Source organism: Cornus florida, unplaced genomic scaffold (assembly GCF_030987335.1).
Source record: "Cornus florida cultivar Cherokee Brave unplaced genomic scaffold, ASM3098733v1 CherokeeBrave_3.0.0_Hap2_Chr02, whole genome shotgun sequence".
NCBI classification, from domain to species: Eukaryota; Viridiplantae; Streptophyta; class Magnoliopsida; order Cornales; family Cornaceae; genus Cornus; species Cornus florida.
The window spans coordinates 2,856,979-2,872,137 of NW_026775572.1; the positions used below are offsets into that span (position 1 = coordinate 2,856,979).

General features: G+C 38.1%; 1 protein-coding gene across 2 annotated transcripts in view; it reads left to right on the forward strand.

Annotated features, from left to right (window-relative positions):
• The first annotated feature begins 1,358 nt into the window (after positions 1–1,358).
• The window catches only part of LOC132293116 (kinesin-like protein KIN-7K, chloroplastic), a 44,054-nt gene continuing 30,253 nt past the window's right edge, over positions 1,359–15,159 (forward strand). The window contains exons 1-9 of one of the 2 annotated variants that reach the window (XM_059790458.1): positions 1,359–2,197; positions 2,303–2,540; positions 2,680–2,777; positions 3,516–3,605; positions 4,380–4,432; positions 6,412–6,477; positions 6,570–6,623; positions 7,501–7,560; positions 8,856–8,934. In XM_059790458.1, the coding sequence (XP_059646441.1) occupies positions 2,308–2,540; positions 2,680–2,777; positions 3,516–3,605; positions 4,380–4,432; positions 6,412–6,477; positions 6,570–6,623; positions 7,501–7,560; positions 8,856–8,934 (733 nt within the window). In that variant the 5' untranslated portion in view covers positions 1,359–2,197; positions 2,303–2,307. Of the gene's footprint in view, positions 2,541–2,679; positions 2,778–3,515; positions 3,606–4,379; positions 4,433–6,411; positions 6,478–6,569; positions 6,624–7,500; positions 7,561–8,855; positions 8,935–15,159 lie in introns of both variants that reach the window. The other variant, XM_059790457.1, reaches the window with a different exon arrangement.

The window sequence follows — 15,159 nt, forward strand, 5'->3', positions numbered from 1 at the left end:
CAAGTAATCTCTCAACAAATTCTATGACGACTTGATGATATAGACCTAATAATATAATTGAGTTCCATAAATTAATTACCAATATAATATATCATTTTAAAAGGAAGCGCTCAACCACTTCATGTAATATAAATTACATTATTTATTCAGACAACAATACCATGTGAATAATTCACTCAACCACTTCAATTTCTTCTCATATACTATCTCTTTTCTTCTTTCTAATTTTTTTTTTTTTTTTTTTTTTGGCTCTGCCCCTACAAAATGAGTAATATTTGGTGTTATCTAATGATTTTTATAACTAACGTAAGTTGATGTGTGGCGTTCATACATCTCTATTAATTGTAAACGATTCAGTGGGATGAATATAATAATAATAATCTATGAGGTGGAATGGTTTTAGTATGGTTTTAAATTATAATTAATTAATAATAGTTTAAGTGTCGCTGTATCATCATATATGATTTTTATTGTTTTCTTCCACAAGGGGTCCATTAACGCATTTCTTTCTTTTATATATTTATTTATTTTCCCTCTACCATATCTTAGTTTGCTTTATGTTTTTTCATAATATATATAGGTGGTTGAGTCAATGTGTCTCTTTCTTTTGTTGCATTTAGTGAGAGCAGGCACCTAATTAATAACATATTGGGCCATCCATAGAAATGGATAACATTGCGATGCTACTTGGAGACGCAATTCAACTAGGTGCGGACAATAATACAATTAATAAAGAGAATTTACAATATTTATTTTTTGTAAAACTGTAATATGGGACTTTGGAAAGAAAACAAAAGGGTTGGCAGTGGCCAAGACAAAAAGAATCTTTCAAGTTCATATGAGTGGTTGGCAGACAGCCTTTCCCAGCTTCCACAGTGGTAGTAGATAGAAAATGTTGGGTTTGAAAATGTAGAATTAATTCATGCTTTCAATTGGGGATTAGAGAAACTTTATTTTAAGGTTGTAATTATTATTATTATTATTATTATTTTATTTATTTATTTTTTATTTTTTTTGAATTTATATACTGAAAGAGGATGTAATCGCTTCCAAGAAAAGAAAAGAAAAAAGAAAAATACAAATTACTTCATATATAAAACTTCAAAAGCATTAATTACATGAGAAAAAGTAAGATGAACATAAATTTAAAAGATTATAAAAATTTGTACTAATTTTAAATATATATATTTTTTTTATAATACAATTCTTATTTACATTCTTGATGCATGCTTTCATTAAGTTTATATTCTTATATTTATTAAATTATTAACGAGTTGACGTGCCATTCATGCAATTTCATAATTATAAAGGGCACTAGTTTAATGAAAATGTGAATTTTTCTTATTCTAAATATAATAAAATATAGAGTGCATAACCTAAAAGAGAAATAGGAAATATAACTTAAAAAGTAAAAGCTGATATGAATGAAAAAAAATAAAATAAAAAAAATAAAAAAAATCGAACAAAAGAAAAGAAAAGAAAAAAAGAGTGGGTTTGTTCCTGCCATTTGATTTCCTAGTGCACTTGCATTTAATTTCCTTCAAAACGAAACCAAAGCTTGACTTGAGTATGATAAGAGCGTCAATGGTCTTAAAATGAAGTAATATTTATGCTATGTTTGGAGCATTTAATTAACTAGATAAAAATAAAAAATAAAAAATAAAACAAATAGAAATAAAGAGAAAAAATAAAAAGAAAAGAAGTGGGACTCAGATTCTCTCCAATTGAGACGCACACAGTTCCTCCTATTTAATCCCCACACATTGCTCCTCCTTTTTCGTGGCATGCAAGTCCTGTGATCCTGTCGTCGTACGTCTCTGCGCTCGAATAAAGCAAAAGAAGCCAAGAAATTACGGAAATTAACACAAATACAGCATTCATGCCTTTTATTGAAATCCAAACCTATTTCTCAGGACTCTTTCTACTTTCTCTCTCTAGACGCATATACTGTACACTGTCTCCTTCATTTTTATGTCCATGACTCGAAAGTCTTGGACTCTCTCTCTCTACTTTCTCGCTACAAAAGTAAATATTGAAAATGCGGTTTGCCTTCCATGAAAGGGAATCGCTTCCAAGAAAAGAAAGAAAATCTTCCGCATTATCCTTTACGACGATGTCTTCCATTCACCATCTCTCTGTTCTCTCTCACTACTGAAAAGATCTTCCTAGAAAATTCTACGTATACCTGTATATATATGTAAATCTTTTTTGCCAATCTTGGAATCTTGACATATAATAAGCTGATTAGTTAAATAATTCTGCATTTGAAGTCATATTTACTGATTACTGATTTGTCTTGAAGCCACAATGGCGTCGAGACTAAGATCGACACCAAAGAAATCGACTTCAAAAACAGCGAACTCGCTTTCGTCGTCGACTACGTCCTCTACCAAACAGTTTCTGGAAACATCAGTTGACGGTCTGAGTTCACCGGCGTCGTCATCGGCGAGAAGTAAGCCGCAATACTTTTACTCCGAGAGTTTGGATGCAGAGAGATCAACAGAGAATGTAACCGTTACCGTTCGGTTTCGGCCACTCAGGTGCTTTTAATTTTTTTGCATTGGGTTTAATTTGTCGTCAATCTTGCAATTCTCGAGGTGTTCATGGCCTTCGAGCAAATTTGTTTGCAATTCTTGAATCTTTTGCTGTTAATTTGGCCGTGGTTTGTGTTTGGAGTAGTCCTAGAGAAATTCGACAAGGAGAGGAGATTGCATGGTATGCCGATGGAGAAACCATTGTGCGGAATGAGCATAATCCATCCACAGCATATGCATTTGGTACGCTACAACAATCTTGGCCTTAATGGATGATATTGAACGGAACATGGTAATTTATTTATTTATTTTTATCCTGAGCATGGGATTGATTGTCAATCTTTTTGGTGGCTTGGATTTAATGGATGGGTACCCGGAGAAAACCTGGAGAATATATATATATATATATATATATATATATATATATATATATTTTTCCAATTGCCTATGTGGTGGTGGTGGTGGTGGTGTTATTATTTGTTTTTATACAATTAAATTATTCACACAAGTTATTTGGATCAATTATGTAATCAGTCTATTAGGTTTCTTTCTGGTTGATGTTGACAATTTTAGTACTTAGCAACTATATTTAATTATTTAGGACCTATTCAGTCCCCTTACATTCCAGCTGCAGATCATTGAGATTTTAACAATACATGGATACGAGTGCTATCGTGCTAAAGAAGTCCTGGAAAGTGTGCAAACCTAAAGAGGCATTGATGTGATAGGGTTTTATTTTGAAAGTTCTTCTATGAAGTTTTTGCTTAAAATGAACATATTGTGTATTAAAAATTTCCAATGTTTATTCAGCTTCTTGTACCTATGCGTTGTTGTTACTATTTGTTTTTCTATGTAAGTTCTCTAAATGTTATCCTTTTCTTTTTCAACCCAATTGTTCAGCATTTATTTGAAATATAAAATGCTTGTACAAGACAAGCTAATGATCTGACTAACATTTGAATTCTCCTTTTTTCCTTTCAGATCGGGTCTTTGGCCCTACTACTACCACACGTCATGTATATGATGTTGCTGCACAACATGTCGTTAGTGGTGCTATGGAAGGCATCAATGGTAAACAATATTATTCTTTGGCTCATTCAGATGCATATGAATGCTTCGGATCATGCTATTTAATAGGATTGCGGCTAATTAAAGGACACCTTATCTTTTAACTGTTCAATTATTTTCTTTGATTATAACTATATGGTATGCTCTATTCATATCAACATAATATTTGATGGATCATATCATATCAAAATTGATCCTCGAGTTACTTGTGATGTTGTACCATCAATAACATCATTTTCCTTATTAAGCTCATACTTGTTTGTTTCACTGTGGCATGTTGTGTAGGCATCTTGGCCATGTCTATGCAGTTGGGGCGCTTGAGCGTGTGCAACTAGGTTTTGATAGTGGATATTTTTAACCGATTTTAATTTATGTTACATTAGGCAGTTTGGTAGGTTTTGTCAAGTTCTCCATATTATAAGGTTCAATTATCCGGTAAACAGTATCTGGACCTGCAATATTTCTTTTATAGGGCTCGTAAGCATTTGTGCCTCTTCAAATGAGCTGCCCCAGCTGGAATGCCCAAGGACCAGTGTCATGCACAGCCCTGGGTGTTGTCTTTACTATGAAGACCTAGTGTTGTCTCTGTGCTGACATCTTTACCACAATGCCCTGAAATTAGGGACACACTTATTGCATGGAAAGATTGTTTATGGGCCAATTATTTCCTTAAAGATTTTGATAAATTTTTTTCCCCAATAAAAGCAATTTTGTTGAAAAGTATTAATGTGGCCATTGTTTACAGTTAACTTCATTTATGCTTTCTTTTGATATCAGGCACAATTTTTGCTTATGGTGTGACAAGCAGTGGGAAGACTCACACGATGCAAGTAAGAATTATTTCTTTTCTGTATGCTTAGGCATTTTGGGAACCAATATGAATTTGAGGTACTTTTTTTTTCCCATTTCACTGAAAAGTTTTTTTTTTTTTTTTTTTGGTTGAGATATTCTGCCTTTTACATATTAGAGTCACATTTCCGTTTTTGATGATGTCATTCTAACTGCTTAAGCTCATTCTGTCCTCCTCAAATGTTGCAAAAGTGAAAAACAGATCCTTAGTCACTAATCACTATTAGTGTGATGTACTGAGATCTTCGGAAATGATTGATAATCCTTTACTGTTCTATCTATAGAACACAAGGATTATGTGAAGTGGATTTTAATGTAGCATTCGAAACATAAAATTGTTATCAAGGCACTCGTTTTAATAATAATTTCTTGCTCTCGCTCACTAACCTTTCCCAAGGTGCCTATGATGTTGTGGCCCAAATTTGGTGCCGGGTCTCAACGATGGCCCATTGGATGAGCTTTGTGTAGGCCCAAGCCCCTAATTGGTACTTTCTTGTAGCCCGATATATAAGGGTGTATAGGGTTTGGAGTGCATTATCGAGAGACTGAAAATTGTACAGAAAGAGAGTAAGGGGCTGAAACTTGTAAACTCCAATTTTATACATAGTGAAGACTTTCGCTGGATCTCCATCGTGGATGTAGGCTTTGCCGAATCATGTATAAATCTTTGTATGTAGTGTGTTTACTTTTATGTCATGTTTCATGATTGTTACTTGGGTTGTCATAACAGTGCCTTTATTGAAATACATTTCGGGGGTTTTCTTCTTTTTTCTTTGTTAATAGTTAGTGGATATTGGAATTCATGGATGATGAGATAATATTTATATGACAGAAAACATATAAGGCAAAATTTTGACAGCTGAATGTTAATTGTTGTTTCAAACTACAATTAAAAGCTAGACAAGTCATGAATCTATGTTGCGGGAAAGTCCTGAGTTACGGCTTACCTCGAAGATTTGAAGTTTCGACCAAGATGATGGATCTAGGGTGCTGTGAGAAGTTGCATGCTAGACCTGTGGATAAGTGTTATGGGTTCTCGTCCCACATCGTATCCGGATGGGGAGGGTCTTAGGCTTATAAAGGCAGGTGGGCAACACCACCTAACAACTTAAGTTCTTAAATCGGAAGGCAAGTGCTAGGCCTAGCCTAAAAAGTGGTATTAGAGCACATCCAGTCCTTGATTCGTTGTCATGCCAAGCGTCCACACAGAGGGCTGGTGAGTTTAGGTGGGGGAGAATGTAATAGGTTCTTGTCCAACATTGGATCCAGATGGGGAGGTTCTTGGACTTATAAGGGTGGGTAGGCAGAACCACCTAATAGCTTAAGCCTTTGGGTCCAGTGGCAAGTGCCTGGCCCGTTACAATAAATCTGTAATCCACAAATAATTGTCTAGGTATTTCCAATGGCCATTGACCTTTGACTAGCTCACTGAAAGAGTCAAGTTCCATACTTGTCAATTTTTTACTATTAGTTAGGCCTGTAATGTGATCAGAAATCAGAATTGATCGACATCAAGTTAAATCCAATTTTAACTACTGAGGAATTATATTTTCATCTGTAATCTGGTGGATTTTAATAAATAAACTTTGAATTCAAACTTGTTCTGCATGTATCGCACCCAGAGTATTGTCACTTGATTTCACTTAACCATAGAAAATATTACGAAATGTTGGTGTGAAAAAAGAAAATATATTCTCTAACAGTAAAATCGTTCTTGTTCTTCCCTCTTTAAAATTTTTGTACCTAGATCATAGGGCTGAGTAGCATATAAAGAGAGAAATGAGATAGAAAATCCATTGCGAATGAAATGAGAAGTTCAGAAATTCAGTTAACAAAAATAAAATGACATAATGACATATATTAAGCCATGATGAGTTGTATGTTTTATAGTGACATTGGAGCTGCTAGTTTGGGCACAAAAATGTTTTCGATGTGCTTATGTTGGTTATAAACGTGACAGGGCGATCAGAGGTCCCCTGGTATTATACCATTGGCTGTAAAGGATACTTTCAGTATCATTCAAGAGGTATTTCATATGAGTTAGCCTCCAGTTTAATGTTTATTAAAGATTATAGTTATTAACAAACTGATTAGTCTGAAATTTTATTTATTTCCCAGACTCCAAGCAGAGAATTTCTCCTTCGTGTCTCATATTTGGAAATCTACAATGAGGTTAGCATCTGGAAATTCACTTATCCTATTTACTTAAGGATGCTTTCATTTTTTGTACTTGAGGCTTATAATGAAGTTTGAGTGCTCGGTTTCATGTGTAAAATATGACTATGTTGTCGTAACTTTCAAGTTTCTTGAGCAGCTGCTATGTATGGGATTTTTGTTTCTAATATAATTGTTAGGTCAGGGTTCATGAAATGTATTTTGATTCTTTTAGAATGTGGAATAGTATGCTTTTGTGCTTTCCATAAGTTCTCTTTGTTGTTCATCGAGTCTTCGTATTTGCTTCCTCTTTCTATTGCCATCTTGCTTTCCTATTAGCCTTTACAGAACACTGCTAGTTGTTGCAGTCAAATAAGCATATGGAATACAATCTGCTAGGCATATGTAAATGGTGTGCATTATTTTTCAAATTCACTACAAGGATGTTCTCATTTTACTTATTGTGCTTGTAGTGGATTAGAATAATATTGTTTGCTTGTAAGTGATTAAAGTTGTACTAAATTCTCTGATATGTTTGGATCTGATGCCCCTTTTTTTCTTGCCTAAGTTTGTCCAAGATTTCATAGAAGGATAAGAAGCTGATCTCTTAGAGTGTTCATGTCTTAAACGTTTGTTGAAGTATCATCCCTTGCCGAAATTTTTATCTTTGTTATTTTACAATTTAAGTCTTTTCCATCATACAGGTTCTCTCCTGATTGAAGTAAATAATACTCCCATATGAACTTCTGCTTTATATTACTTCAATAAAGTGTTTGACCTTAGAAGAGGATGCATATTTGTTATAGTATTTTTTTTTTCTCTAAATATTTTGTTTAAGAATAAATAGAACTTGGTTCTGCTACATTACCATCCTTTAAGGTTGCTTCCATTTCAGGTTGTAAATGACTTGTTGAATCCAGCGGGACAGAATCTAAGAATCAGAGAGGACACTCAGGTGCTTGTTTACCATTTTCTTATTCCTGCCTTCGCAATTTGTTATCTTCCATATAGACATTCTCTATGTGTTTAAGCATGTGATTTGAACATTATCTTATTGAAGAGTATTAGAAGTGTGTCACAATACATATAGTTATATTAAATTTGATTAAAACTGATGGTGAAATAATTGAGCTGATATTATATTCAATTTAAACAATAAATTAATAAAATAGCCTGTTCATTTCCTTCACGTTGACATGCTTTGATTTTGTTGAAAGAGAGAGAGAGAAAGAGAATATATGAAAACGTTTATGTTATTGAGTTCAGTAATACAATAATACAATGGTGTTTATATAGGAAAAGCTACGGGAGTAGGTGAGTGGAGAACAAGTAAACCCCTATACATGGTAATTCTATATATGGCAATGAGGGGTACATGACAACTCGCACAATACTAATTGTACACGTGTGACAACTCATACAATACTGTACAACATATTTTAATGGAACCTAATCGCCAGTACATTTGTACTATTTGTCTGTCAAGGTCTTCTTGGCATTGAGATATATATATTTTTATTTGGTAATTGTTACTGGCTGAACTTGGCAAAGCTTTAGCAGAAAATGTGTTGAATATGACACATTCAAGGATACATCAAAAGTTTCTGTCTCTTAACTCTCATGACATACAAGCTGGAGCCTTCAGTTTTTATTTTTTTTTTGTGGGGGGGGGGGGGGGGGGGGGGGTGGTGTTCTGGTGTCAACTGTTCTGGAAATAAACTTAATCCACATAAAAATATAGTGGATTCACAGTAAGGATTGAAAAACTTATTTCAGGAAAAATGACGAAAAAAGATGCGACCATTCAACAAGCTAACATGGTTTGAAAACATTTCAACTGATAGCCAAGCAGATTTTTTATTTTTTTTACCTAAGGTAATAAGCAAGCAGATGTTTCTGAGGCTTTCATTATTCTAAATTTATTGTCTACTTGTTCATTTTAACTATACTGATGACTTTTTATGCATGCCTTGCTAAGACTAGTAGATTTTGTTGAAGCTTTCCTTCAAATTTTATTATAGATTTGTTTGTTTGGAGAAGATAAATAACTTCTTATGTATGGCATTACCAAGACAAACTTTTTGTTGAGACTGTACAAAGTGTACATCAATTGAACCTATACACCCACATCGGACTAGGAAGGTGAAGAGAGTGATGGAGGAATTGTATGTCTTGTTTGGATGATGTAGCTGGCTGTATTGCATAACTCACTTTAAAACACATTATTTATTGCATGATCACTGGTTGTAGGGAACCTTTGTTGAAGGAATAAAGGAGGAGGTTGTATTATCCCCTGCCCATGCCCTTTCTCTTATTGCTGCTGGAGAAGGTAAAATTGTACTGTCATTTTTGTTTTGCTTGTTAATATTTTATCTTTGCATGACCAAGAAATGCATGGGAAATTTCTGATCTTGAGTACAATGAACAAATACCCAACTTCGAAGAGAAAATGAAAAAAATACAAGCAGCGCCACCTTCTCAACTAATCTCATAACTATACGGCTTGCATAAATTCTCTGTTGAAAACTCTGTTTTAAAGTAAATGGCGGATTTATTAATAAGGTCATTCTGATCTGTTGATGAAAGATTTCTTAAAACCTCTCTTTGCATCTCATTCCTTCGTTATTTCCAATCAAGTTTTTTTCCAGTGGTTGTTCTCTTGGTAAATTGGCCAGTTAGGAATTGGAGTACCTTTTGTGATGTTGAAAGAAGTCTGCTTTTGTAATCTAAATAGATGGGATCAGGTTTTGCTACCAATCAAAAGTTTTGGGTCTCTTGGAAGACACTAGGGGGGGCATTTCACTGGGGATGGAATCATTATGTGATTGAGATGTCTTCATATGTGATAAATGAAAAGAATTATTGTTCTTGTTATATTATGCCAATTCTACAAGGGAGATTTAGAATTTTATATGTATTTCATTTGGCAACAATTACTTTGATTCCTAGGTCAGCAAAAGTAGATAGACTGGCTAATAGAGCAATAGCAACTCTTGATTCTCTAAGGATCATCCTCATACATAAATTGTTACTATAGTCATATTGGATATTTTGGTTACAATAGTTTGGTATAAAAAGTTGGGTTTAAATCATAAAACCCCCCTCTAGTTTCCAAAAATGTCATATAACCCCTGTAACTAACAAAAACTATCATGTTGCCCCCATTCCGTGACAGAACTGTTAACTTCATGCGATTTGACAAAAATGACCTTGATAGTACAATATTATTTTATAAAACTGAATGTGTAATTTTGAAATACCAAACATGCCCTTCGTGTGAAATGGGAAAAATATACGCAATACTAAAATTAAAACGACGTCGCACAAAACCAAGACTCACACATATTTCTCTCTCCAACCCTTGAATGCAGATCTGTGCAGAGGGGTCTAACCATTCTGATCCCTACCTATCAGACCTAGAGACCCAAAGCATCTTAACATTATAACTTTTTCATAGTTTGCTCATTTCTACCCTTGAAAGGTAATTGCTACATATCACACATACATACACATGAAGATTAATAGGTTTCCGAGTAAATTTTTTTTTGGCAAGAATGTCACATACTGTAATACCCTCTACCAAAGATTTAATTATTCAATATTTGAGACTGACTGCAACCTGTTAAGGGATAAATTGTATCAGTAAAAATAAATCCTCACAACTTCAAAAAAAACATTCTGGTCGCTTCCCTTCATGATATCATAGTTTCATTTTATCTACCATAAGAAAGTAACAGTACCTACTTAAAGTGTTATTACAATTGGTCTAATCCTTTTCCTTTTTCTTTTGAGCAATTCTGAATTCTGTACTGGCTTCTGTACTCTTCTAATTATCCTTCTCAAGCCTATCAACAACCTTGGTTTCGAGTTCACGCTGGTTCATTTTGACTCTTGCAACATAGTTGGCCAACCTGTTTTCTTCTCTATAGTAATGTTCAATATGACAATTAAAGTTGAAGAAGTTAGGGTTTGTAGAAGTAGAGAAGAAGAGAAAAAAGATGAGAGAAAGAGAGGAGTATTCTGTTTGTGACAGTTGGTGATCTTTGTGGTGGGTTCATTTGGGTGGATGCCGATGAAGCTTTGGATGCTGAAAGAGTCCGAATCACTGTCTCTGATGGGAAGGTTTGTCCTCCGTTTGTGTTCATACATGATGACCAGTTCTGCTATAAGGTGTTTGTTTGGGAGGAGAAGCATCCTGAGCTTGTTCCGACGACTGATAGCCTGGAAGGCGGGGATGGTTCGCACTTGCTTAAGGAGAAAGTATGGTTGAGGTGGGAATCCATGGGGAAAAAAGGTATGGTTGAGTTCCAGGCATGGAAGGAATGGAGTGAAGACTTATGGATTCGCAATTCGGAGTGTTTTAGAAGGATTTACAATCAGAATCGCAAGGATTGGCTTTCCTTTTTGTCGGATCGCCGATGGCAGGAAGCGTCTCGGAAGTTGCAGTGGGGTGGAGGTCTCGCCTGAAATAGTCGTAGACCTTTTGCTCAGCAGCGAGATCAAACAAGACGACAAGGTGGCTTCCACGCTCAGCAGGCGCGTGGGAGGGGGAGGGTTCCAGCTTTTCCACGTGGTTGGCGCTCAGGCTTTGCCCGTTCCCAATGGAGAACAACTGTTCCCACGATCTATTCAAATTCGGCTCCCCACTTAGATGGGCTTTATGGTGGTCTTGAGAATGGGGCCCTTGTTTCTAATAATGTTTTGCCTGGGTCTGTTGGGCTGCTTGTTGGGCCTAATAGGCCTACTGCTAAAAGGCCTCTGTCAGATTCTTTGGAATTAGATTGTGGTGGGCAAGTCTCTTGTGAGGTGGTTGGTGGGCCGAGCGCCCATTCTTCTAGAGATGATTCTGTTGGTGGACTTTCGGGGTTGAAGAGTGGGCCGAGTTGTGGATCTGGGTTTCTGTGTAATAGGTTTGAGCCCTTGGTATCAATGAGTGATGACAGAGATTCCTGTGCTGCCGGGTTGTTATCTGCGAAAGTCAAGGTTGATCGACGAGTGAAGGATCCGGTACTGAGACGTCGGTTGCCCAAAAAGAAAATTATTCTTCCCGCTCTTCGCAAAAAGTGGTCAAGGAAAGATAAACAGAAATGGGTGGCATCTTCGCAGTCGGGGTTCGATCCGGGTATGTTTTCAGTTTCAGTTCCCTCTGACTCCTCTCCTCCGAAGTTGTGCTCTCTTTCTACTTCTTCTCCTTCTTTGGGGGGGTCGATGACTTCACTGGATCGGGTGATGGGTGGGACTGTCATGGTTTCTCAATCCTTGGCACCGGTGATTGAGAAGGACTCGGTTTTGGCTGGAAGACATGTTGGTGATTCTGGTTATAGGCTTGGTTTCTCTCGGCGAAGTGAAGGTATGGGTGAGGGAATTACGGTTTGTATTGGTCAGGATGTGAAGGTAAAGTTGGATGATGAAACATCCTCTGTTCTATTGAAGGAGTTACGGGACCACTTGGCTTTAAAAGGCTTTCTTTCTGATTCAGGAGATGTTTTGACAGAGGAGGAGCCTGTTCCACAGTATTGTTCGCATTCTTCTTCAGTTCTTGATGATTGGGAGGGAGCTGCAGGTTCATCCCTTGATGGGTATTCGGGCATAATTCCATGGGAAGATTTGGAACAAGCAGTGAATTTGGCTGTCCCTTTGGCTGTTGTTCCACCAGGGGAGAATTGGGTTAGTGACTCGACTGAGGTTGGAGTGAATGACCTTGAGGAGGAGTGGGTGAGGGAGAAGGGCTTGGAAGTGGGCCCTTTGTTGGGTGTTTCTTTTGAAGGCAGGGTGGATGAGGCGATGTGTTTGTTTAATGATGTCCTTAGTTCTCATTTTAAGGTAAAGGTGAGTGATAAGGTGGGGCGGCAGGAGGAGAGAGGGGAGACAATGTTGCAAAGTCCCAATGATGTTATCACATGCGAAAGGAGGAATAGGGGGTCCATATCTGGAGGGAGAGGTGGTGGAAGGAGGGGATGATTTGCTTTTCCAAGTGTTTCCCTATGAAGCTACAAATTCTCTCATGGAATGTCCGGGGTCTCAATGATCCGGTTAGAAGGAAAGTGGTGAAGTCGGTTATTCGTAGAAGTAGGGGTCATGTGGTGTGTCTCCAGGAGACTAAACTGGCTTCGATGTCTGATAGGATTGTGAGGAGTCTTTGGGGGGGGGGCGATTTGTGGAGTGGGTTGCTTTGGATGCTATTGGCTCCTCAGGGGGCATTTTGATCTTGTGGGACAACAGATGGGTGTCTAAAGTGGATGCTAAGGTTGGGCGTTTCTCTATTTCTTTCATTCTTGCTTTAGTTGAGGATGGAGTTCATTGGATTTTTTCGGGTGTTTATGGTCCTTCAGAGGACGGTAAGCGCCACTTGCTTTGGGAGGAATTGGGGGAGATTCGAAGTCAATGGTGTTCTCCGTTTGAGAGGTCAACGGGAGGTAGGTGGACGTCTGATATGGAGGCTTTCTCAGAGTTTATTGATGAGTTTGGGCTGATTGATTTGCCCTTGGTTGGAGGTCCGTTTACTTGGTCAAGTGGCCGCTCTCCCCCTACCCTCTCTCGGATTGACAGATTCTTGGTGTCAGGGGAGTGGGAGGAGAGGTTCTCTGATGTTGTCCAGACTACTTTAGCACGTCCTATCTCTGACCATGTTCCGTTGATGTTAGATTGTGGGGGACTGTGTAGTAGACGTTCTCCTTTCAGATTCGAGAATATGTGGCTGCGGGTTGAGGGCTTTCTGGAGAGGGTCCGTCTTTGGTGGGAGGGGTATGGTGTGGCTGGCACCCCTAGTCATGTGCTCGCAGGCAAATTGCGTCTTTTAAAGGTGAACCTTAAGACTTGGAATAAAGAGGTCTTTGGGAATCTGGAATGGAGGAAAAATCGGGTTTTAGCTGAGATTGCGGCTATTGACCGGATGGAGGGTCAAGGGGATTTGGTGGAGGCTTTGAAGATTAGGAGGGCGGAGTGTAAGGCGGAGTTTACTGATATTGCAATCATGGAGGAGATCTCGTGGAGGCAAAAATCTCGAGCCTTGTGGCTTAAGGAGGGAGATAGAAATACTAAATTTTTCCACAGATTGGCCAATGCTCATAGAAGAGGCAATCACATAGGGAGGATTCGGGTTGAAGGGGTTGTTTTTTGTAAGGAAGAAGAGATCTGCAAAGAATTTTCAGAGTTCTTTGAGAAGTTGTTCACAGAGACTGTTGAGTGGAGACCTTTGCTTGAAGGGTTACAGTTTGACTCTATTTCTGAGGAGGAGTGCTTGGGTTTGGAGTTGCCTTTTTCTAAGGAGGAAGTTCTGTTTGCTTTGAAGAGTTGTAATGGGGATAAAGCCCCAGGTCCCGATGGTTTTACCATGAAATTTCTTTTGGAGTGTTGGGAGGTGGTCAAAGGGGAGGTGATGGGCACTCTTCATGCTTTCCATTCTCGGGGTTCGTTTGAGAAAAGCTTGAATGCCACGTTCATTACCCTTATTCCGAAAAAAGGGGGGGCGTTGGATGTTAGGGACTTTCGCCCTATTAGTTTGGTGGGTTGTATCTATAAGTTGATAGCCAAGGTGCTAGCTTCTAGACTGAGGAAAGTTATGGATGGCATCATTTCGGATTCTCAAAATGCTTTTGTCGGTGGTCGTCAGATTTTGGATTCAGTTCTTATTGCAAGCGAGTGTGTGGACTCCAGACTGCGTAGTGGGGTCCCAGGTGTTCTGTGTAAGCTGGACATAGAGAAGGCATATGACCATGTGAGTTGGAGCTTCCTTCTTTATCTGATGGAGAGGATGGGGTTCGGTGATAGGTGGAGGAGATGGATTCACTTTTGCATTTCCAGTGCTCGGTTTTCGATTCTTGTTAATGGTGCTCCTTCCGGTTTTTTCTCTAGCTCAAGGGGCTTGAGACAAGGGGATCCTCTCTCTCCCTTCTTGTTCTTGTTTGTGATGGAGGCCCTTAGTAGATTGATGAGAAAGGCTTCAGATTTGGGTTTTTTGAGGGGCTTCCGGGTGGGCAGGGATGTTGCTTCTCAGTTGGAGATCTCTCATTTAATGTTTGCTGATGATACTTTAGTTCTTTGTGATGCGAATGTGTCCCAGATTAGATATTTGAGATGTGTTTTGATTTGGTTTCAAGTTGTCTCCGGCCTTAAGGTGAATGTGGGCAAGAGTGTTTTGGTGCCGGTTGGGGAGGTCCCTGAGATTGAGATGTTTGCTGACATTCTTGGTTGTAGGACTGGGTCATTTCCCATTTCTTACTTAGGTTTGCCTCTGGGTGCTCCTTCGAGATGTGTAGGAATTTGGGACCCAGTGGTGGACAGATTTGAAAGAAGGCTAGCGGGTTAGAAGAAGCAGTATCTTTCCAAGGGCGGCAGGGTCACTCTGATTAAGAGCACCCTCTCTTGCCTCCCCACTTACTTTATCTCTCTTTTTCAAATTCCCTCTTCAGTTGCGGAGAGGATTGAGAGGTTGCAGCGTAATTTTCTTTGGGGAGGTAGAGCTGAAGAGTTTAAGTTCCATTTGGTGCAATGGGATCAGGTTTATAGGCCTATTCGGAATGGTGGGTTGGGTCTCCGTAGATTGGTGCCATTT